This window comes from Oncorhynchus mykiss, chromosome 9, assembly GCF_013265735.2.
Source record: "Oncorhynchus mykiss isolate Arlee chromosome 9, USDA_OmykA_1.1, whole genome shotgun sequence".
NCBI classification, from domain to species: Eukaryota; Metazoa; Chordata; class Actinopteri; order Salmoniformes; family Salmonidae; genus Oncorhynchus; species Oncorhynchus mykiss.
This window is the reverse complement of record NC_048573.1, coordinates 73,329,159-73,352,671: the sequence shown is the minus strand read 5'-3', so window position 1 is coordinate 73,352,671 and position 23,513 is coordinate 73,329,159. Positions and strand designations below refer to the sequence as shown.

General features: G+C 43.8%; 1 protein-coding gene and 1 non-coding gene across 2 annotated transcripts; one reads left to right on the top strand and one right to left on the bottom strand.

Moving 5' to 3' along the window:
• Positions 1-7,326: 7,326 nt before the first annotated feature.
• On the bottom strand, positions 7,327-7,398 carry trnae-cuc. Its single transcript has one exon. It is a non-coding gene; the product is annotated as a tRNA-Glu (tRNA).
• Positions 7,399-9,201: 1,803 nt separating this feature from the next.
• On the top strand, positions 9,202-17,954 carry LOC118966118 (pancreatic progenitor cell differentiation and proliferation factor B-like). Its single transcript, XM_036988997.1, has 5 exons — positions 9,202-9,440; positions 11,646-11,734; positions 13,852-13,938; positions 16,398-16,497; positions 17,367-17,954. Exons 2-5 carry the CDS (start codon positions 11,680-11,682, stop codon positions 17,482-17,484), a joined length of 360 nt encoding a protein of 119 aa, XP_036844892.1. The 5' UTR covers positions 9,202-9,440; positions 11,646-11,679; the 3' UTR covers positions 17,485-17,954.
• Positions 17,955-23,513: the final 5,559 nt, after the last annotated feature.

Sequence of the window (23,513 nt, the reverse complement as noted above, 5' to 3'; positions counted from 1 at the left end):
CTTTTTGATAAGGGGATTGTAAATATAAATGACAATTATTTTACAGTGTACCTTATGATCGCTTGAGAGAAAATGTGAAACCAGTCAAGAATATCAACATATCACATTTTCAGCAGTGAAGTTTGAAATGCTGGCCTTATAACTTTAAAATATGGATACACAAGCTATAGGCTTCTGTAGCCATGCGTAAATGACAGTACAGCGCCAAACAGTTTCCTCACATTTATAACTGTCACTTTAGTGTTAGTTTCCTCACATTTATAACTGTCACTTTAGTGTTAGTTTCCTTACATTTATAACTGTCACTTTAGTGTTAGTTTCCTCACATTTCTAACTGTCACTTTAGTGTTAGTTTCCTTACATTTATAACTGTCACTTTAGTGTTAGTTTCCTTACATTTATAACTGTCACTTTAGTGTTAGTTTCCTCACATTTATAACTGTCACTTTAGTGTTAGTTTCCTCACATTTATAACTGTCATTTTAGTGTTAGTTTCCTCACATTTATAACTGTTACTTTAGTGTTAGTTTCCTCACATTTATAACTGTTACTTTAGTGTTAGTTTCCTCACATTTGTAACTGTCACTTTAGTGTTTCCTCACATTTGTAACTGTCACTTTAGTGTTAGTTTCCTTACATTTTGTATCGTTCCATTACATCGTTAGTTTACCTTTATTCCCTCTGTCCTGTTGGTGTGGTTGTTCCTGAGGATCGCTAGCTATAGTGGGTCATATTAGGCTAACGTATTACAAGTTGTGCAATAATTTAGGACATGTCACCTATTGGAATCATTATGGAACACAGATCATATGTAGCAGTTTAAACCTGGAGCCTGGCGCGCGGTGCACAACGACAGGACCGTTGTCATTACAGTCCCATGATTCATGAGGATTGGTAGATTTATAGGACTACTGTTCAACCCCTATTGTAAACTTTTCTCACCTTCCAATATTTCATAGATTGAACAATTGAATATGGCAACTCAGGATGAATCAAATCAATGTATTTTTTGATTCACCAATATATTTAGTGTGTAAAGGCTCTCCAAACCATTCAAAAAAAGTTTTATTCAGAAATACTTTCCTAACCCTCCATAATAAATTAGATCAGAATATTTTTTTAATCTACCAGTTGGTGCTGAACAGGAGATGAATATGTGTGTATTAACATGACATTCTGTCATTGATCCCTGATATTCTGAACTGTTCTCTACATACTCTAGTGTCTGTTGAGAAAATTGACAACTAAGGATGAATAAAACCACAATTTTCTTGATTCATCAATATGTTTTGTGCTTAAACGGGGAGCCAATGAATAATAGTGGGCAGAGCCAAGCACGGGCTCGCGAGATCGGCGCGTTCTAACCTACATTTGCATATTTCTGTTAGGGAACGCCTACTCAAAATGCACCTGCGCAATAACTCAATTGGCCCTTGCACTCCTAAACAATGCCATTTTTAGAAACTTTGGCAAAGTGTAAAATCTACCAAACAAAGTCCACTCTGTTCGTAACAGATTTTAGTTTTGGAAACAAAACTGTATTGAGATCAATTGTTTAATCGATGAGAAAATTAGCAGAATTTTGGCCAAATATTAATCTCGCTCCATCTTCTCCCACTGCCGGCCACTGGGCTTCCTCTCATCACCATATTTGGTAGTGAGTGGAAACGCCACGCCATGTCAAATAAATTAGATTTATAATAAAAACAAATATGCCCTGGTAAATATTGTTCTACTTTCCGGTGTAACCTAAAACATCCTAGTTTGCTATGCTGCTTGTGTATTCATTCCCATATCAGCCAAAAATGTTTAACATGCTTTGGTCATGGACAAGAAACAAAGCACATGGGTAGCTAGTTGGCTACAGCAAATTCTACCATCTCACAACAGCCTGTAATCACTAGTTACTACTTCTAAACAAAATACCTGTTTGGGTGGAATTTTTTTTGTTCGGTTTATTGTTTCAACAGTCGATGAGATTATATTTGGTTATCAATGCAAAATAGGCTACTTTGATGAATAGCGTATAGATCAGATCAAGGAACCAAGCGACAACACGGTCCCCACGCTGCGGTCAGAATAATACAATTTGTCTCAATTTTCAGCTGGTTGGTTGAAAATATGTTTGGTCAATACGGAATACATTAGGTATTTCATTTGGTTAATACAGAATCAATTTGGCATTTAATTTGGTCAATACAGAATCAATTTGGTATTTAAATTTGGTCAATGTAGAATCATGAAGTTTCAACTTCTTGTCTAATCTGTACACAGTGTCTGTACACATAATCTGATTCCACCAGTATGTGTTTTCCAACCCTGAGGTTTGCACAAGGTGGAGGTAAATTTGAAAAAAAAAAAAACGTTTACAAGCGGACGGCATAAACATGAATTGGGTAGTGTTTATATGGGTTTGTGTTATGGGGTTCCAGGTGGTTAGATGTAGCCCGAGGACCACAGAGAACCTTCCAGAACATATCCCAGAACATATCATACATTTAGTCTACCCCTTTCTCTGGAGTCCACAAGCTCGGTCAGGTTGGATGGGGAGCGTCTCTGCATAGCTAATTAGGTCTCTACAGAGATGTTCGATCGGGTTCAAGTCCAGGCTCTGGCTGGTCCCCTCGAGGAAATTCAGACTTGTCCCGAAGCCACTCCTGCGTTGTCTTGGCTGTGTGCTTAGGGTCGTTGTCCTGTTTGAAGGTGAACTTTCGCCCCAGTCTGAGGTCCTGAGCGTTTAGGAGAAGGATTTCTTCAAGGATCTCTCTGTACTTTGCTCCGTTCATCTTTCCCTTTATCCTGACTAGTCTCCCAGTCCCTGCACTGAAAAACATCCCCACAGCATGATGCTGCCACCACCATGCTTCACTGTAGGGATGATGGCAGGTTTCCTCCAGACATGACGCTTGACATTCAGGCCAAAGAGTTCAATCTTGGTTTTATCAGACCAGAGAATCTTGTTTCTCATGGTCTGAGATTCTTTAGGTGCCTTTTGGCAAATTCCAAGCGGGTTGTCATGTGGCTTTTAGAGGAGTGGCTTCCATCTGGCCACTCTACCATAAAGGCCTGATTGGTGGAGTGCTGCAGAGATTGTTGTCCTTCTGGAATGTTCTCCCATCTCCACAGAGGAACTCTGGAGCAGCTCTGTCAGAGTGACCATCGGGTTATAGGTTACCTCCCTGACCAAGGCCCTTCTTCCCCGATTGCTCAGTTTGGCCGGCCAGCCAGCTCTAGGAAGAGTCTTGGTGGTTCCAAACTTTTTCCATTTAAGAATGATGGAGACCACTGTGTTCTTTTGGACCTTCCATGCTGCAGACATTTTTTGTTACTCTTCCCCAGATCTGTGGCTCGACACAATCCTGTCTCGGATCTCTACGGACAATTCCCTCAACCTCATGGCTTTGTTTTTGCTCTGACATGCACTGTCAACTGTGGGATCTTTTATAGACAGGTGTGTCCCTTTTCTAAATCATGTCCAATCAATTGAATTTACCACAGGTAGACTCCAATCTAGTTGTAGAAACATCTCAAGGATGATCAATGGAAACAGGATGCACCTGAGCTCAATTTCGAGTCTCATAGCGAAGGGTCTGAATACTTATCTAAACAAGGTATTGCTGTTTTTTTTTGTTTTTTTATTTTTATTTGCAAATATTTCTAAAAATATGTTTTCGATTTGTCATTATGGGCTATTGTGTGTAGATTGCTGAGGATTTTTTATTTATTTAATCCATTTTAGAATGAGGCTGTAACTGTCACGGTTTTCTTTATGTGAAAGAGAGTCAGACCAAAATGCAGCGTGGCTATTGTGATCCATGTTTAATGGGACAAGGTAAACACGATCAAATACAAAAACAAATGAACGTATCACGAAAACCGAAACAGCCTAATACTGGTGCAAAGTAACACAGACCGGAACAAGGACAATCACCCACAAAAACCCAACACCAAACAGGCTACCTAAATATGGTTCCCAATCAGAGACAATGACGAACACCTGCCTCTGATTGAGAACCATATCAGGCCAAACATAGAACTAGACAAACTAGACATGTAACATAGAATGCCCACTCAGCTCACACCCTGACCAACCAAAACATAGAAACATACAAAGCAAAACATGGTCAGGGTGTGACAGTAACGTAACAAAATGTGGAAAAAGTCAAGGGATCTGAATAGTTTCCAAAGGCCCTGTATATCAAATCAACAACTCAAGCACACCATTGTGTTAACGTGGCATGTCTGAGGACTGGCAGCATTAGGTCAGTCTCCTGAATCAACATGGCGTTGTTGACACTCTGATGTTATTATAGCCACGTCCCATGAGAGTCCAGCAGTTCAGCCTGACTCCATCAACTCACTTAGGATGGAGATATGTCGCCCACAATTTAGCAGGCCGCTGTGTTACAGTCTGGCCGCTGTGTTACAGTCTGGCCGCTGTGTTACAGTCTGGCCGCTGTGTTACTGTCAGGCCGCTGTGTTACTGTCAGGCCGCTGTGTTACTGTCAGGTCGCTGTGTTACTGTCAGGCCGCTGTGTTACTGTCAGGCCGCTGTGTTACTGTCAGGCCGCTGTGTTACTGTCAGGCCGCTGTGTTACTGTCAGGCCGCTGTGTTACAGACAGGCCGCTGTGTTACTGTCAGGCCGCTGTGTTACTGTCAGGCCGCTGTGTTACTGTCAGGCCGCTGTGTTACAGTCAGGCCGCTGTGTTACAGTCTGGCCTATGTCCAGCTGGTTAAGGATGCTGTGACCTTTGTCTAACTGGGAAAGGATGTTGTGACCTATGTCCAGCTGGGAAAGACTGTTGTGACCTATGTCCCGCTGGGAAAGAATGTTGTGACCTATGTCCAGCTGGGAAAGAATGTTGTGACCTATGTCCCGCTTGGAAATAATGTTGTGACCTTTGTCCAGCTGGGAAAGAATGTTGTGACCTTTGTCCAGCTGGGAAAGAATGTTGTGACCTTTGTCCAGCTGGGAAAGAATGTTGTGACCTATGTCCAGCTGGGAAAGAATGTTGTGACCTTTGTCCAGCTGGAAAATAATGTTGTGACCTATGTCCAGCTGGGAAAGAATGTTGTGACCTATGTCCCGCTGGGAAAAAATGTTGTGACCTTTGTCCAGCTGGTTAAGGATGTTGTGAACTATGTCCAGCTGGTTAAGGATGTTGTGAACTATGTCCAGCTGGTTAAGGATGTTGTGAACTATGTCCAGCTGGGAAAGAATGTTGTGACCTTTGTCCAGCTGGTTAAGGATGTTGTGACCTTTGTCCAGCTAGTTAAGGATGTTGTGAACTATGTCCAGCTGGGAAAGAATGTTGTGACCTTTTCCAGCTGGTTAAGGATGTTGTGAACTATGTCCAGCTGGGAAAGAATGTTGTGACCTTTGTCCAGCTGGTTAAGGATGTTGTGAACTATGTCCAGCTGGGAAAGCAGTACAGCCCTCCAGGCTGAATCCACCACTATGTCTGGAGACCCAGCCTTGCTCCATGCTCTTTTAGTAGCCTTTGTCCTGTAAATCCTGGAATCCTTAGTGTCCGTTAAGACAAGGCATCCATTTGGCAGTTTTATGAAGCAGGGCGCCGTGTTTGCTGTGAAAATAAAAGGGATACATTTATATTTAATAAACATAAAATTATATCCATTTTAAATCACAGTGAGCTGACTGGATTAAATACGCGTTTTCATTCATAATTAACACAATGACCCTAGCCTATTTGTTATCAAGACAGTATTTTCCCTATTAACTTACCTTACTATGTCAAGTCCCCCCCCCCCCCCCCCAGCACTTTGTGACATTGGCTGATAAAAAAATAGCTTTATAAATACATTTGATTGATATAGTTACTGTAGTTACACAGTCTGTAAATCTCGCAATCTGTGCTAACATGTTACTGTAGCTTAATACACTGATTTTACCTGTTAGATATTCCCGATCGATGAAGATGATCAATGAAAACAGCATACAACAAAACATCGTGTTACATCTACCCCCCCCTTTTTTGAAAATTCTGTTAAAAATCGCGCAACTTTTCAGCGTCCTGCTACTCATGCCAGGAATATAGTATATGCATATGATTAGTATGTGTGGATAGAAAACACTCTGAAGTTTATAAAACTGGTTAAATCACGGCTGTGACTATAACAGAGCGTGTGTTTCATTGAAAAACGCAAGAAAAACTGCTCTCTGAAAGCAAAAAATAATTTCCATAAGTCACTTCCACCAGTTGTTAAAAGAGAACAGAATTTAATGGAAATTTGCCTGCACTTCATACAAATTCCGCACGATGGCGCCATTGTACTAATTTTCAATCGAATTAATTGTTGGAAAATCCATCTGTCTGACCCCAAGTTTTCCAGTCTTCACCCGGATGCAGTTCAGGGAGAGATCAGATTGCATTGTTTTTGAAGTGAGGACCTATTGAAGAGACATCGCCCTGTAATCGTTTTGATAGATTATAAACGTTTACTAATACCTAAAGTTGGATTACAAAAGGATTTCGAAGTGTTTTGTGAAAGTTTATCGTCGACTTTTTTAATTTTAAAAAATTACGCAGCGTTTAAAAACGATGAATTTTTCTGAATGACACTACTTCTATACAAAGCTATTTTGGGTATATATGGACCGATTTAAACGAAAAAAAGACCCAATAGTGATGTTTATGGGGCATATAGGAGTGCCAAGAAAGAAGCTCGTCTAAGGTAATGAATGTTTTATATTTTATTTCTGCGTTTTGGGTAGCGCCGTCTATCGCAAAATCTGTTGTTTACGTGTCGAGCTGGCATTTTGGGGGGTGCATGCTATCAGATAATAGCTTCTGATGCTTTCGCCGAAAAGCATTTTAAAAATCTGACTTGCTGGCTAGGTTCACAACGAGTGTAGCTTTAATTTAATACCCTGCTTGTGAATTTTGATCAAGGTTTGAGTTTTAACGAGTACATTTAGCATTTAGCGTAGCGCATTTGCATTTCCAGGTGCCTACTTGGGACATGTGCGTCTCAAGTAGATTCAAGAAGTTAAAAAGAAAGATGACTCGCGAAAATTACATGAGAGGAAATATATTTTTCCATGGACCTCTTCTGGCGTTTAAAGGTCCCGCCATAGCTCTATCCTCATTCGTCAATTCTTGGTTACCTCTTGGTTGCATTGGCGTCTCGGATTGGTTGGCGAGTGCAATTCTTGGTGGGAGACGGCGATCTGATTGGTTGTCATAACCAGACATTTCCTCGACTCACGTTTGTTAGGGGCGCGGAGCCTTCGTTTTTAGACAGTTACCTGTATAATGTGGATGCTTCTGAAAACTTCACGTATGAGTGATAAAAAATGGTTGTTCCCTGACCGGGAATCGAACCCGGGCCGCGGCGGTGAGAGCGCCGAATCCTAACCACTAGACCACCAGGGAAACTGAAGGTAGCGTAGTTGTAATTGTTTATAACTGTTGATAACCATACTGAATAACAATATAAACGCAACATGTAACAATTTCAAAGTTTTTACTGAGTTACATTTCATAGAAGGATATCTATCAGTCAATTTAAATGAATTCATTAGGCCCTACCCTAATCTATGGATTACTTATGACTGGGCAGTGGCGCAACCATGGGTGGGCCTGGAAGGTCATAGGCCCACCCACTTGGGAGCTAAGCCTGAGAGCCAGGCCCAGCCAATTAAACGGGCATTATTATAGAGTGATTATAGAGTCCATGTACATGTACGTATTACCTTAATTACCAGACTAACCGGTGCCCCGCACATTGACTCTGTAGCGGTACACCCTGTATATAGCCTCACTACAGTTATTTTACTGCTGCTGTTTAATTATTTGTTACTTTTATTTTCATGTATTTTTTACTTAGCACTTATTTTTTCTTAAAACTGCATTGATCCAACCCCCCCATTTTCACCTAAAATAACATACCCAAATCTAACTGCCTGTAGCTCAGGACCTGAAGCAAGTATTCTTGTTACCATTTGAAAGGAAACACTTTGAAGTTTGTTCAAATGTGAAATGAATGTAGAATAATAAAACGCATTAGATCTGGTAAAAGATAATACAAAGAAAAAAACATGAATAATTTTGTATTTTTTTGTACCGTCATCTTTAAAATGCAAGAGAAGGGCCATAATATATTATTCCAGCCCAGGCGCAATATAGTGTATGTACAAAGTTTTAGACTGATCCAATGAACCATTGCATATCTGTTCAAAATGTTGTATCAAGACTGCCCAAATGTGCCTAATTGGTTTATTAATAAATGTTCAAGTTCATAATTGTGCACTCTCCTCAAACAATAGCATGGTATTATTTTACTGTAATAGCTACTGTTAATTGGACAGTGCCATTAGATTGACAAGAATTTAAGCTTTCTGCACATATCAGATATGTCTATGTCCTGGGAAATGTTCATTAGCCTACGTTAGCTCAACCGTCCCGTGGGTGGGACACCAATCCTGTAGACGTTAACTAAGGGCTTGAAAGTAAGCATTTCACTGTAAGGTGAAGGCCTGTTGTATTTGGCGCATGTGACAAATACAATTTTATTTGATTATTGCAGACGGATAGTCTCAGATGATCCCACAGGTGAGGAAACTGGATGTGGAGGTCCTGGGCTGGCGTGGTTACACGTGGTCTGCGGATGTGAGACCGGTAGGACGTACTGTCAAATTCTCTAAAACAATGTTGGACGCAGTATACCGTAGAGAAATGAACATTCAATTCTCTTGCAACAGCTCTGTTGGACATTCCTGCAGCCCGCATGCCAATTCCACGCTCCCTCAACTTAAAGACATCTGTGGCATTGTACTGTGTGACAAAACTGCAAATGTTAGTGGCCTTTTATCGTCCCCAGCACAAGGTGCACCTGTGTAATAATCGTGCTGTTTAATCAGCCTCTTGATATGTCACACATGTCAAGTGGTTGGATTATCTTGGCAAAGGAGAAATGTTAAATTACAGCATTTGAAACATTTCTGGGATATTTTATTTCAGCCCATGAAAACATGGGACCAACACTTTACATATTGTGTTTATAGTTTTGTTCAGTATAGTTATATATATATTTTAATACTTTCGTCATAGAGAATGCTGTATTGCTTTGGCAATATAAACATATGTATCCCATGCCAATAAAGCCCTTAAATTGAATTGAAAATTGTATTGGATTTGCTGTTCACTTTTTTTTTCTCCAGAGACAACTCAGCCAACCCCACTGTGCGTTACCTAAGATCAAGCCCCTCCTTGTCTCTTCAGCTCAGCGCATCGTAGTATAAAAAGTCCTCGCCATTCAGGCAAGACATTTACTGCAGATATATCGTTGGAGATTTTTTATTTATTTACCCAAAAAGGTATTTTGAAATGGGCCCCGTCGCCTAGCGTTTACTCTCCTAAGCCTCGCCGATTGAGTTGGGTGCTGTTACACGTCCGCACGGCTGGGTAACAAAAAGGTGAGATTTGATTGAAAACGGCTGTTTGATGATAAGAGACTAAAACGATGTTAGTTACTATAATGCTAGAAAAAAAAGATGCCCGGTTATGTTTTAGGACCTTTTTGTATATGGAAACGTCACGAAGTCCTCCTGATTTCAGCCTATTTTTATTTTATTTTCTTCTGTAGCTAATTTGTTTGTTGCTACGCTCAATTTTCATGTTGTGTGCCAATACTGCCAGGCAAGATTGTATTTTTTTTTATAGGTGTTTCGTCCCTTTTCACCAACGAATGCCATCGACAGATCACAGGTTTCGCGTAGTTAACGTTAGTCGAGCTAGCTTTGTTTTCTTCAGCATACACAGACCAACACATTTTATGTTTTGTTGTTCAAAACCCGTGTTCGTCCTTTTTTTTTCCCTTTCACCCAAATTCCCAAGAATAAGAACCGTTTTCATTGTTAGCAAAACGGCTAGCAAAACATGGATAACTAGGCGCCGTATCTAACGTAACGTAGTGTATCTAACGTAACGTAGTGTATCTAACGTAACGTAGTGTACCGCAGCGAATGACTGCTGTTTTAAATCATGGGATTGCTGTAGGTCGAATGGCCCTGCATTTCCTGGGTTAAGCAACCCCCGATGTGAGGGATACATTTTCATATGGGAAACAATTAAAGTAGTGTATTATGTGTTCGGTAGTAACGTTATTGGATGCCTAAAAGTCACAGACCAGATATCTGGCAACCGCTAACATTTTGAGGCAGCATTGCCATTGATGATTGCGTAAATATATTTTAAGTCAGTTAAGAACAAATTCTTATTTTACAATGATAGCTAAGTGTGAGAAGTAACCGTTTACTATTTTACTTATTACTTACTGTTTGTACTTTAGCCACCCATGTATTCTGAAGCGATGAGGCGCAATATCATTACAAGAACGTCTGCAGTGATGTCTTATGGTGCGATTTCACTATTTTAATTGTATATATTTTTTAATTAGGTTATTGAATTTAATGTTTTTCAGTTGAACTTGAACATTTATTAATAAACCAATTAGGCACATTTGGGCAGTCTTGATACAACATTTTGAACAGATATGCAAATGGTTCATTGGATCAGTCTAAAACTTTGTACATACACTATATTGCGCCTGGGCTGGAATAATATATTATGGCCCTTCTCTTGCATTTTTAAAGATGACGGTACAGAGAATCAAGAGAACAGAGAATCAAACGCTTTGACTATAACCTGTTATGACCCCATTCTTGGAAGTTAAAACTCTCTGCAACATGGGATGTGTTTTCTGTTCCCATCTATTGTGCTCATAGGCCGCCTTAGAAGGGAGTGTCCCAAACAAAATAGTTGAATAGCCCTTCTAAGGATAACTTTATCACTCTCTATTTCAATGTTGCTCGTGTGACTAACTGGGTTTGAACCAGGTCTCCGGCATGTCACGACTGTTAGCACACTTGGCTAAAGCCCATAGGGATGAGTTCAGGAAGCTATCAAGACTTAGTCCCCAGCAAGGTTACTCATCAAGGGTGTGGTTCAACGAAGATACATTTCACCTCCTACACAGATCACAGTACCTCTATAACTGACTGTTTGAAAGCAGGTGTACTGCACAACACTGTGTGGCAAGCAGGAGGGGTCTGTGCACCCCACTTAATGAGTGGCAACGGGGGGGGGGGGGGGTGTTGTTGTGATCCATACATGGGATTACCAGACTGACTAGCGCATATAGCAAACATTCATGTAAGCTTGCGAGGCTAAGATGTGTGTGTTTGACTGGTGGGGTTCTAACCCAGGTCTCTTGTGTACCAGACAATGCAACTTTTCAGGGCTCCGATAAGTTATTTATCATATGAGCGTGGTCGCCGACCCAACTTGTTACACTTTACCCCCCCCCCCCCCCCCCCCACTGACCTCCTTGAAAAGACCCATCCAAGACAAAGGACCAATGAGACTTAGCTCAACAGGCTAAAGAAATCTGACTGCATCATCAAACTAAATATTCAGTTTAATAAAATCATAAAATGCTACATCATCATTTTTATGAATTCAATGAGTCAATTTCTACATTTTACATATTTAAAAAAAAAAAAAAAAAAAAAAAAATCCTAATGTAAAATGATGGTATTCAAATACAACCTATGTTGGCACAGAAATTGTTTGATAGTCTTATGTACCAATGTGTCTGACTCAAACGTCCTTCCTTCCAGGGTTTCTAACGCATGACTCAACAAGTTTGTGAGAATGGCAGCGATCAACGCAGGCGGTTCTCTTGTGGCAACCCATGACTACCACCGACGTGAGTAGCTCTTGGGCAGGGTCATATCTTCACAGACGAAGCCCTCAGGACCTAAATCAATCAAGCTCTGTGATTATAAAAAAAAAAAAAAAAATCCTTTGTCTTCAGAAAGATTTTATAAGTTATGATGATTCACTTCTGCCTTCGACAGTAGTGTGTTCTCAAGACCTCATATCCCCTGAACTTAGCACAACTGTCCCAGAACTGTCAACCGTGATGTCACTGTTGCACCAAACATGACAAGGAGTTGACAAGTCCGCACAAACAGATATGTGTAACTCATGCTAGTCTTCTCTCTTGCCTGTACCGTGTCAGGATTTCCCAAACTCCGCCCCCCCTCGGTGCACATTTAGTTTTCTGCACTGTGACTACAGCTGATTCAGATAATCAAAGCTGGATGAGTTGGTAATCTGGGGCAAATTCCAAAACGTGTCCCCAGGAACGAGTTTGAGGAAATCCTGCCTTATGTGACGGACAGGACTGGTTTCTCTTGTATTAGGTGGTGTGGGGAGGGGTGGGCTTGTTTTGCCCTGTCTAACCCTAGACTATGACGGAGTGGTTTCTGTGTATTAGGTGGTGGTGGGGGGGGGGCTTGTTTTGCCCTGTCTAACCCTAGACTATGATGGAGTGGTTTCTCTTGTATTGGGGGGAGGGGGGGGCTTGTTTTGCCCTGTCCAACCCTAGACTATGACGGAGTGGTTTCTCTTGTATTAGGTGGTGTGGGGGGCTTGTTTTGCCCTGTCTAACCCTAGACTATGACGGAGTGGTTTCTCTTGTATTAGGTGGTGTGGGGGGCTTGTTTTGCCCTGTCTAACCCTAGACTATGACGGAGTGGTTTCTCTTGTTTTAGGTGGTGTGGGGGGAGGAGTGGGCTTGTTTTGCCCTGTCTAACCCTAGACTATGACGGAGTGGATTCTCTTGTATTAGGTGGTGTGGGGGGCTTGTTTTGCCCTGTCTAACCCTAGACTATGACGGAGTGGTTGCTGTGGATTAGGTGGTGGGGGGAGGAGTGGGCTTGTTTTGCCCTGTCCAACCCTAGACTATGACAGAGTGGTTGCTGTGGATTAGGTGGTGGGGGGAGGAGTGGGCTTGTTTTGCCCTGTCCAACCCTAGACTATAACGGAGTGGTTTCTCTTGTATTAGGTGGTGTGGGGGGCTTGTTTTGCCCTGTCTAACCCTAGACTATGACAGAGTGGTTGCTGTGGATTAGGTGGTGGGGGGAGGAGTGGGCTTGTTTTGCCCTGTCCAACCCTAGACTATAACGGAGTGGTTTCTCTTGTATTTGGTGGTGTGGGGGGCTTGTTTTGCCCTGTCTAACCCTAGACTATGACGGAGTGGTTTCTCTTGTTTTAGATGGTGTGGGGGGAGGAGTGGGCTTGTTTTGCCCTGTCTAACCCTAGACTATGACGGAGTGGATTCTCTTGTATTAGGTGGTGTGGGGGGCTTGTTTTGCCCTGTCTAACCCTAGACTATGACGGAGTGGTTTCTCTTGTATTAGGTGGTGTGGGGGGCTTGTTTTGCCCTGTCTAACCCTAGACTATGACGGATTGGTTTCTGTGTATTAGGTGGTGGTGGTGGGGGGCTTGTTTTGCCCTGTCTAACCCTAGACTATAACGGAGTGGTTTCTCTTGTATTGGGGGGGGGGCTTGTTTTGCCCTGTCTAACCCTAGACTATGACAGAGTGGTTTCTCTTGTATTAGGTGGTGGGGGGGGCTTGTTTTGCCCTGTCTAACCCTAGACTATGACAGAGTGGTTTCTCTTGCATTGGGTGGTGTGGGGGGCTTGTTTTGCCCTGTCTAACCCTAGACTATGACAGAGTGGTTTCTCTTGTATTAGGTGGTGTGGGGGGCTTGTTTTGCCCTGTCTAACCCTAGACTATGACGGAGTGGTTTCTCTTGAGACAACCGTATGAAGTTGTTGGGATCTCACCTCTTGGTCATGAATGGGTTACGTTCTATTGTCCTATCCTGATTACGGTGACGAGATTATGGATGGATTCTGTGATTTAATATCCCGGGAAAGAGCTTGTGAGGGTGTTTGTATTTTTATAGCGTTGTCCTCTCGCCCTGTCTAACCCTAGTAACCTTCACGTTACTATTGTGTTTGTTTTTTCCCAGGGCGCATCGGCTCCACCTCCAGCAGCAGCAGCAGCTCCTGTGGCAGCTCAGAGTACAGCGGGGAAATCATTCCACATCATCATCCAGGTACACAATCAAGTGCAAAATGTCACATGTTAGGGCAGGAGTATTATTGCCACCACAAATATGCTGCAACAAAAAATAGTTTTGATCAAGGATATACAGTTTACAGCTCACCTGCAAGGTGGCAGCAAGCAACACTTTACTAGCATAGACCTACTGGTCTTTTGGTATGTCAAAAATGGCTTGACAGTTATAATTGACTTACGAAGCTTGTGTTTTAGGAATTTGTTTAAATGATTAGTGGTGAGGACTCAACCTGAGCTTCTACACCTGCGTTGCTTGTTTTAAGCTGGGGTTTCTGTACAGCACATCTGTGACATCAGCTGACGTAAGAAGGGCTTTAATACATCAATTTGATTGATAAACGCATCTCAACTAACCCGACAGTGACGAGCGCGTTGTTCTCTTGTTTTAAATGTTTGCTGTTGCTTTAAATGTGTTTTGTGGGATCTCATACATTCCATCTTAACCTTAACAATAATTGCTAGCGTTATCATCTTCCCTGCACGGGTTTACTGCAATCGCTTAGGCATTTCTGTTTCGTAAGATGTTCATTTAGCCTACTGTTTTCTTACCCTCTGAATGGGCGCAATGATTATTGTGCACATGAACGTTCACAGGACTCTTGAGGTAGAACAGTCCCCATTGAACTGGAATGGTGTCTTGTGTACAGTTGTACAGATGTAATTACATCCTATGATTATGAAGTCAAACGCACATTTCCATGGGGTAATGGGCTGGAGAAATCACAGCTCAAGGTAGTCACACAGCCAACTGTGTGTGTGTGTGGGGGGGGGGGGGTTCTCTTACAACCTCAAACTGCAACAGTTAATGGTTTGTCACTTACAGTGGAGCCTAGCCCTTAAACCTGGTGATGCGCGGTGACATAAGGGTGCCTTGCTGTGAGTGGACTCAGACGATGCGTCGGCTCAGTCTAGGGTGACCACGTGTCCCGGGTTGTGCGGGGACAGTCCTAACACCACTGAAGCTACTAGTGATGTTTGTTAAATGTAGGCCTAATCGCCCAATCATATTTCTCAAATCCTTTCAGGCTGAACTTGGAGGAGAGTTGGGGCTAATTACTTACAGAATGTGTGCTTCTGATGAAGAGCTACAAATATTAGGCTGGAAGGTCATTTCTTAACTTGTGAGGCTCTCGTTGCTCATTAGAAGTGATGTTAGATTTGATACTGGAGCTAAGCATTTTACTTCGAATCGGTGTGCTGATGCCTGTTTCACTTTATCAGAAGCACGTGACCAATGCTGTTGGACTTTTTCTTTCTTTAAACAACCACCTGTTTGGTAGAAGACAGAAGCTGTGCACTCGCTACTGGGGGTGGGGACGTCATCTATAATTTAGCTGCACTAAATTATTTTGACCAGTAGGTGTCACTGGTGTACACTGAACAAAGCCTCGAGCAATGAACCTATTTTCAACAATTGGATGATAGTTCGAGATACTGAAAAAGGGGGGATGGCAAAACGTCTTACATTTGTTTGTGGTCTCAGGGAATGTATCCTCGGCCAAATATTACGACTTTCATAACGACCATGCATGTGGTCTCTCGTCTCGGCGTCAATTAGTGCTGCCGTTTGGTTCCGCTGCGCATCTCTTGACAGCTTCTCAGTGGTGCTTGTTGGCTGAAAGCTGAATCTTTTTTTTTACATTTTTTTTACCTTTTAATGATTTAGTATTCTATATAACACAACTAACTATAATAGCATGTTACTGTTACACCAAAAACACAGTTGTCATTTTTAAAGGATGGTTTGCTGAAATAGTCCCCCCCAAAAAAAATGATCAAAACTCAACAGTGCACACAGCACTAGGCAGAATACTGTGATTTGAGTCAAAATACACAAAGGCTATATAGTTTTAACAACCTGCTCACAAAATAAAGTCATTCAAGAACTAAATGCATATTCCCATGAAACAGCTCAAATGATTGGCATGCAGACAGTTCGGTCATTTCACTGGTAAAATATGAACCATCATTGACGATGCCATGGCCTATTTTTGAAATTGGGTATACCTAATTTGGTGTTTGAGGTTATTACAAATGTAAAATGTTCTTGAGTGGGCATAGTGTGGGCATAGTGTGGGCATAGTGTGGGCATAGGCAGACATTGCAATTTGATGGTGGCATCTTTTTTTATAGAAAAAAAAGTTTTTTATTCATGTAGGCTACATTGTCCCGCAAAATCATCCTGTTGTCGTACATTTGGATATTTTTTTAAATGTGGTCACCCTAGCTCAGTCAGTTGACTTGTGATCTATTAGCTAAAGTGATGAACTGCAATTGTTTTTAATGTGACGTGGCATTTTGAGCAATGACCTGTTGAAACCTGGGAACAATTTACTGTACATTCAGTCATTACTCCAGAATTCCTGTTCTGTGCAGTAAACCCTCTGACGTGAGACCTTTTTGTAGTGTTTTGACCTTGTCTTAATCTGTTCCTAGGTCTGCCAAAACAAGACTCGGGACATTGGTGGTCCAGCTTCTTCTTTGGGAAGCAGAACCAGCCAGGAATGACCACTCTGACGGAGGAGGCCCAGCAGAAGTAAGTAGACTAGGGGAGAAGTGTGGTGTTTGAACTGCCTGTCATGGAGAGAAACAGGCTGACCAGCAACTGGCTGTCATGGAGAGAAACAGGCTGACCAGCAACTGGCTGTCATGGAGAGAAACTAGCTGTCATGGAGAGAAACAGGCTGACCAGCAACTGGCTGTCGTGGTGGGAGAGAAACAGGCTGACCAGCAACTGACTGTCGTGGTGGGAGAGAAACAGGCTGACCAGCAACTGACTGTCGTGGTGGGAGAGAAACAGGCTGACCAGCAACTGGCTGTCGTGGTGGGAGAGAAACAGGCTGACCAGCAACTGGCTGTCGTGGTGGGAGAGAAACAGGCTGACCAGCAACTGGCTGTCGTGGTGGGAGAGAAACAGGCTGACCAGCAACTGGCTGTCGTGGTGGGAGAGAAACAGGCTGACCAGCAACTGGCTGTCGTGGTGGGAGAGAAACAGGCTGACCAGCAACTGGCTGTCGTGGTGGGAGAGAAACAGGCTGACCAGCAACAGGCTGACCAGCAACTGGCTGTCGTATTGGGAGAGAAACAGGCTACCTGACATCACTCTAGAAGCCGTAAGGATACGGTCTGTCACCTCCATTGGACAATCCCAAAGAACCAGTTCTTTTTTATAAAGTGTTACAAAACTTTTTTCAACGGTCGTACAGGGTGAACTCTCTGTAGCCTTATTAGGGCGTTGTCTTGCTTCCTGAATACTACCTCCCTACCACAGACGTGCTTTTCTGGCACAGAGTAAGAAGTAATCATGGCATTTAAATTTTTGTAACACTAAGCAAGTTGCACCCTGTTGAATACAACCCTGGATCTTTTTTATTTTTTCTCTCAACCTCTCCTCCTCTTTTCCAGGACGGCGGCCATGACTCTGACCAACGGCCAGGTGACCTGCGTTGCCAGGGAGATGGTGATGAAGAGGCAGGTCAGCGACGTCGAGAGGTCCGAGTCGGCGAGTCCACCCCCCTCCTGAGGCAAGAAGGGACCAACGCTAGGAGATGGGAGGCTGCTTTCCACCCTCCACCCCCCCACCCCCCCCAAACCCTTTTAATTCTCTTCCATCCTCCACACTACAGAGAAAGTATGAAGCAATGTATCAGGCATACAATGTAGTATGCTAGCGTAGGTATTGGAACAGACCCTCCCCCTTTAACCATACACTATGGCTGCATCCCAAATAGCATTCTGTCCACTACTATTGACCGAAGCCCATTTTGGGTTATGGTCAAAAGTAATTCACTATATTGGGTGCTGTTTAGGCTGTAACAACGTTCCCAACATCCACGTTAGCAAACTACGTAGAATGAATGTCAGTCACTCTGCTACTCGCTAAGCGTTATGGGTATTGGAACAATGATTTGTTTGTCTTAGTAAGACAGGCTGCCAATTAACTTTTTGTATCTTTTTTTTTTTCTACGACTAAAAATAAAATGAGGAACTATATATATTTTTTTTTTGTACTTGGTGCACACATACAACTTCTGTTATCTTGTCCATTTGGTCACGCTGTGACTTCCAGAAGTCCAGTACAGGTAGTCAAGCAGCTTGACTTTGTTACTGTCAATGGAATTTATCGCTTTTGAAATACTGGAAATACCGACCGGGCCGTCACTATGCAGTCTGCTACCGACCGGGCCGTCACTATGCAGTCTGCTACCGACCGGGCCGTCACTATGCAGTCTGCTACCGACCGGGCCGTCACTATGCAGTCTGCTACCGACCGGGCCGTCACTATGCAGTCTGCTACCGACCGGGCCGTCACTATGCAGTCTGCTACCGACCGGGCCGTCACTATGCAGTCTGCTACCGACCGGGCCGTCACTATGCAGTCTGCTACCGACCGGGCCGTCACTATGCAGTCTGCTACCGACCGGGCCGTCACTATGCAGTCTGCTACCGACCGGGCCGTCACTATGCAGTCTGCTACCGACCGGGCCGTCACTATGCAGTCTGCTACCGACCGGGCCGTCACTATGCAGTCTGCTACCGACCGGGCCGTCACTATGCAGTCTGCTACCGACCGGGCCGTCACTATGCAGTCTGCTACCGACCGGGCCGTCACTATGCAGTCTGCTACCGACCGGGCCGTCACTATGCAGTCTGCTACCGACCGGGCCGTCACTATGCAGTCTGCTACCGACCGGGCCGTCACTATGCAGTCTGCTACCGACCGGGCCGTCACTATGCAGTCTGCTACCGACCGGGCCGTCACTATGCAGTCTGCTACCGACCGGGCCGTCACTATGCAGTCTGCTACCGACCGGGCCGTCACTATGCAGTCTGCTACCGACCGGGCCGTCACTATGCAGTCTGCTACCGACCGGGCCGTCACTATGCAGTCTGCTACCGACCGGGCCGTCACTATGCAGTCTGCTACCGACCGGGCCGTCACTATGCAGTCTGCTACCGACCGGGCCGTCACTATGCAGTCTGCTACCGACCGGGCCGTCACTATGCAGTCTGCTACCGACCGGGCCGTCACTATGCAGTCCGCTACCGACCGGGCCGTCACTATGCAGTCCGCTACCGACCGGGCCGTCACTATGCAGTCCGCTACCGACCGGGCCGTCACTATGCAGTCCGCTACCGACCGGGCCGTCACTATGCAGTCCGCTACCGACCGGGCCGTCACTATGCAGTCCGCTACCGACCGGGCCGTCACTATGTATGCAGTCCGCTACCGACCGGGCCGTCACTATGTATGCAGTCTGCTACCGACCGGGCCGTCACTATGCAGTCCGCTACCGCCCGGGCCGTCACTATGCAGTCTGCTACCGACCGGGCCGTCACTATGTATGCAGTCTGCTACCGACCGGGCCGTCACTATGTATGCAGTCTGCTACCGACCGGGCCGTCACTATGTATGCAGTCTGCTACCGACCGGGCCGTCACTATGCATGCAGTCCGCTATCTTTTTAGGTGACCGTTGTGGATCTGAAATACAAAAAATTGGACCTTCTGCTAAGTACAGAGTAAACACACAAAATGGTGACTCGCAGTCCATTCCTGCCATGCTGCGGCCTTTTTGGACGCTCCCTTATTAAGTATCCTGACGTCCTTGGACCGTACAGCCAATCGCTATGTGAGACTTTACCACTAATGAGAATTGTACCTTGTGAGGTGACTGCATAGAGCCAGCACAGCAGATTTGTAACGGGCAGTTATCTTGAGTTAGCAAAGTGCATGAATCGTCCACCTGAGGATTGGTCATTTTTCAGCCGTCTAGGGGTGCAAAATCCACTTGTCATTATGCATGCCACTAAACAATACATTAATTGCACTATAACGGTTCCCACAAACTGTTAGGGCCTACATAAAGCTGTCCCAACACTATAACGGTTCCCACAAACTGTTAGGGCCTACATAAAGCTGTCCCAACACTATAACGGTTCCCACAAACTGTTAGGGCCTACAAAAAGCTGTCCCAGCACTATAACGGTTCCCACAAACTGTTAGGGCCTACATAAAGCTGTCCCAGCACTATAACGGTTCCCACAAACTGTTAGGGCCTACATAAAGCTGTCCCAGCACTATAACGGTTCCCACAAACTGTTAGGGCCTACATAAAGCTGTCCCAACACTATAACGGTTCCCACAAACTGTTAGGGCCTACAAAAAGCTGTCCCAGCACTATAACGGTTCCCACAAACTGTTAGGGCCTACAAAAAGCTGTCCCAGCACTATAACGGTTCCCACAAACTGTTAGGGCCTACATAAAGCTGTCCCAGCAGCAAGGGTTTCCTTTCAGCTTCATGGCGTGAATCCTCACCTGTCTTTCAGCTGAGCCTTGTCTGGCAGCGAAACAGTTTATTCAGCCTCGTTTACTGCCTTATTAAAAAATATTTTAAAAAAGCTAATATGTCAGACTTACTTAAACAAATGTGGTTTCTAACAATTTAAGCTGTACATGTAACAGTTCCGCTTCCGTCCCTACCTGGGCTCGAACCAGGGACCCTCTGCTCACATCGACAACAGCCACCCTCGAAGCATCGCTCCACAAAAGCCACGGCCCTTGCAGAGCAAGGGGAACAACTATTTCAAGGTCTGAGTGAGTGACGTCACCCGATTTGAAACGCTATTAGCGCGCACCCCGCTAACTAGCTATTTCACACCAGTTTACATGCATACTCTGGCATAATGGAACAATGATGAGGAAATCTGTCATTTTTATTACCACAATGAGCGAGCTAAAATGGATGTAGTCATAACTATCTGTTCAGCCCTTTTGAAATGTACAGTGACAGAATTCAGAACATGGGCCATTCTTAGTGTTCTCCCTGTACACCAAGTCAGAACCATAGGATACATTTAAGGGGGACTCTAAGGAGACCAATGAAAGCTCTTACAATTGTCAATGATTACATTTCTCTAAAACAGGCTGTAGGCTAAATGTGCACCACCAAATCAGAACAGTAGGGTAAGTTATGAAGGAGAAAGGGACCAAATTATTAGAGGCACATGGGCAACTACACAACATACTCTTATTACTTAGCTACAGTATACATACAGTTGAAGTCGGAAGTTTACATATACATTTAAACTTAGTTTTTCACAATTCCTGACATTTAATCCTAATAAAAATTCCCTGTCTTAGGTCAGTTAGGATCACCACTGTTTTAAGAATGTGAAATGTCAGAATAATAGTGATTTATTTCAGCTTTTATTTCTTTCATCACATTCCCAGTGGTTCAGAAGTTGACATACACTCAATTAGTATTTGGTAGCATTGCCTTTAAGTTGTTTAACTTGGGTCAAATGTTACGGGTAGCCTTCCACAATAAGTTGGGGGAATTTTGGCCCATTCCTCCTGACAGAGCTGTTAGAACTGAGTCAGCTGTGTAGGCCTCCTTGCTCACACACGCTTTTTCAGTTCTGCCCACAGATTTTCTATAGGATTGAGGTCAGGGCGTTGTGATGGCCACTCCAATACCTTGACTTTTATCCTTTCCTTTGACACAACTTTAGAAGTATGCTTGGGGTCATTGTCCATTTGGAAGACCCATTTGTGACCAAGCTTTAACTTCCTGACTGATGTCTTGAGCTGTTGCTTCAATATATCCACATAATTTTCCTACCTCATGATGCCATCTATTTTGTGAAGTGCACCAGTCCCTCCTGCAGCAAAGCACCCCCACAACATGATGCTGCCACCCCTGTGCTTCATGGTTGGGATGGTGTTCTTTGGCTTGCAAGCCTCCCCCTTTTTCCTCCAAACATAACGATGGTCATTATGGCCAAACAGTTCTATTTTTGTTTCATGTCAGAGGACATTTCTCCAAAAAGTACGATATTTGTCCCCATGTGCAGTTGCAAACCGTAGTCTGGATTTTTATGCCGGTTTTGGAGCAGTGGCTTCTTCCTTGCTGAGCGGCCTTTCAGGTTACGTCAATATAGGACTCGTTTTACTGTGGATATAGAGACTTTTGTACCTGTTTCCTCCAGCATCTTCACAAGGTCCTTTGCTGTTCTGGGATTGATTTGCACTTTTCGCACCACATTCATCCCTAGGAGACAGAACGCGTCTCCTTCCTGAGTGGTATGATGGCTGCGTGGTCCCATGGTGTTTATATTTGCATACTATTTTTTTGTACAGATGAACGTGGTACCTTTTTAGGCGTTTGAAGGATGAGCCAAACTTGTGGGTCTACAATTTTTTTCTGAGGTTGTGGCTGATTTCTTTTGATTTTCCCATGATGTCAAGCAAAGAGGCACTGAGTTTGAAGGTAGGCCTTGAAATACATTACAGGTACACCTCCAATTGACTCAAATTATGTCAATTAGCCTATCAGGAGCTACTAAAGCCATGACATAATTTTCTGGAATTTTCCAAGCTGTTTAAAGGCACAGTCAACTTTGTGTATGTAAACTTCTGACCCACTGGGAATGTGATGCAGTGAAATAATCTGTCTGTAAACAATAGTTGGAAAAATTACTTGTGTCATGCACCAAGTAGATGTCCTAACTGACTTGCCAAAACTATAGTTTGTAAACAAGAAATTTGTGGAGTGGTTGAAAAACGAGTTCTAATGACTTCAACCTAAGTGTATGTAAACTTCTGACTTCCAACTGTATATAGATTCGATAGGTTTTTATATATATATATATATATATATATATACTGCTCAAAAAAATAAAGGGAACACTTAAACAACACAATGTAACTCCAAGTCAATCACACTTCTGTGAAATCAAACTGTCCACTTAGGAAGCAACACTCATTGACAATAAATTTCACATGCTGTTGTGCAAATGGAATAGACAACAGGTGGAAATTATAGGCAATTAGCAAGACACCCCCAATAAAGGAGTGGTTCTGCAGGTGGTGACCACAGACCACTTCTCAGTTCCTATGCTTACTGGCTGATGTTTTGGTCACTTTTGAATGCTGGCGGTGCTTTCACTCTAGTGGTAGCATGAGACGGAGTCTACAACCCACACAAGTGGCTCAGGTAGTGCAGCTCATCCAGGATGGCACATCAATGCGAGCTGTGGCAAGAAGGTTTGCTGTGTCTGTCAGCGTAGTGTCCAGAGCATGGAGGCGCTACCAGGAGACAGGCCAGTACATCAGGAGACGTGGAGGAGGCCGTAGGAGGGCAACAACCCAGCAGCAGGACAGCTACCTCCGCCTTTGTGCAAGGAGGAGCACTGCCAGAGCCCTGCAAAAGACCTCCAGCAGGCCACAAATGTGCATGTGTCTGCTCAAACGGTCAGAAACAGACTCCATGAGGGTGTTATGAGGGCCCGATGTCCACAGGTGGGGGTTGTGCTTACAGCCCAACACCGTGCAGGACGCTTGGCATTTACCAGAGAACACCAAGATTGGCAAATTCGCCGCTGGCGCCCTGTGCTCTTCACAGATGAAAGCAGGTTCACACTGAGCACGTGACAGACGTAGATCAGTGTATTCTAGATCAGTGTATTCTAGAACCTGTTGGTTATAGATCAGTGTATTCTTGAACCTGTTGGTTATAGATCAGTGTATTCTAGAACCTGTTGGTTATA

Bases quoted from the DNA above. Each gene is read 5' to 3' on its own strand.
- LOC118966118 (XM_036988997.1), top strand. From the start codon at position 11,680: ATGGCAGCGATCAACGCAGGCGGTTCTCTTGTGGCAACCCATGACTAC. The intron at 11,735-13,851 runs GTGAGTAGCTCT...GTTTTTTCCCAG, and splicing joins AACCCATGACTACCACCGAC to GGCGCATCGGCTCCACCTCC. The intron at 16,498-17,366 runs GTAAGTAGACTA...CCTCTTTTCCAG, and splicing joins ACGGAGGAGGCCCAGCAGAA to GACGGCGGCCATGACTCTGA.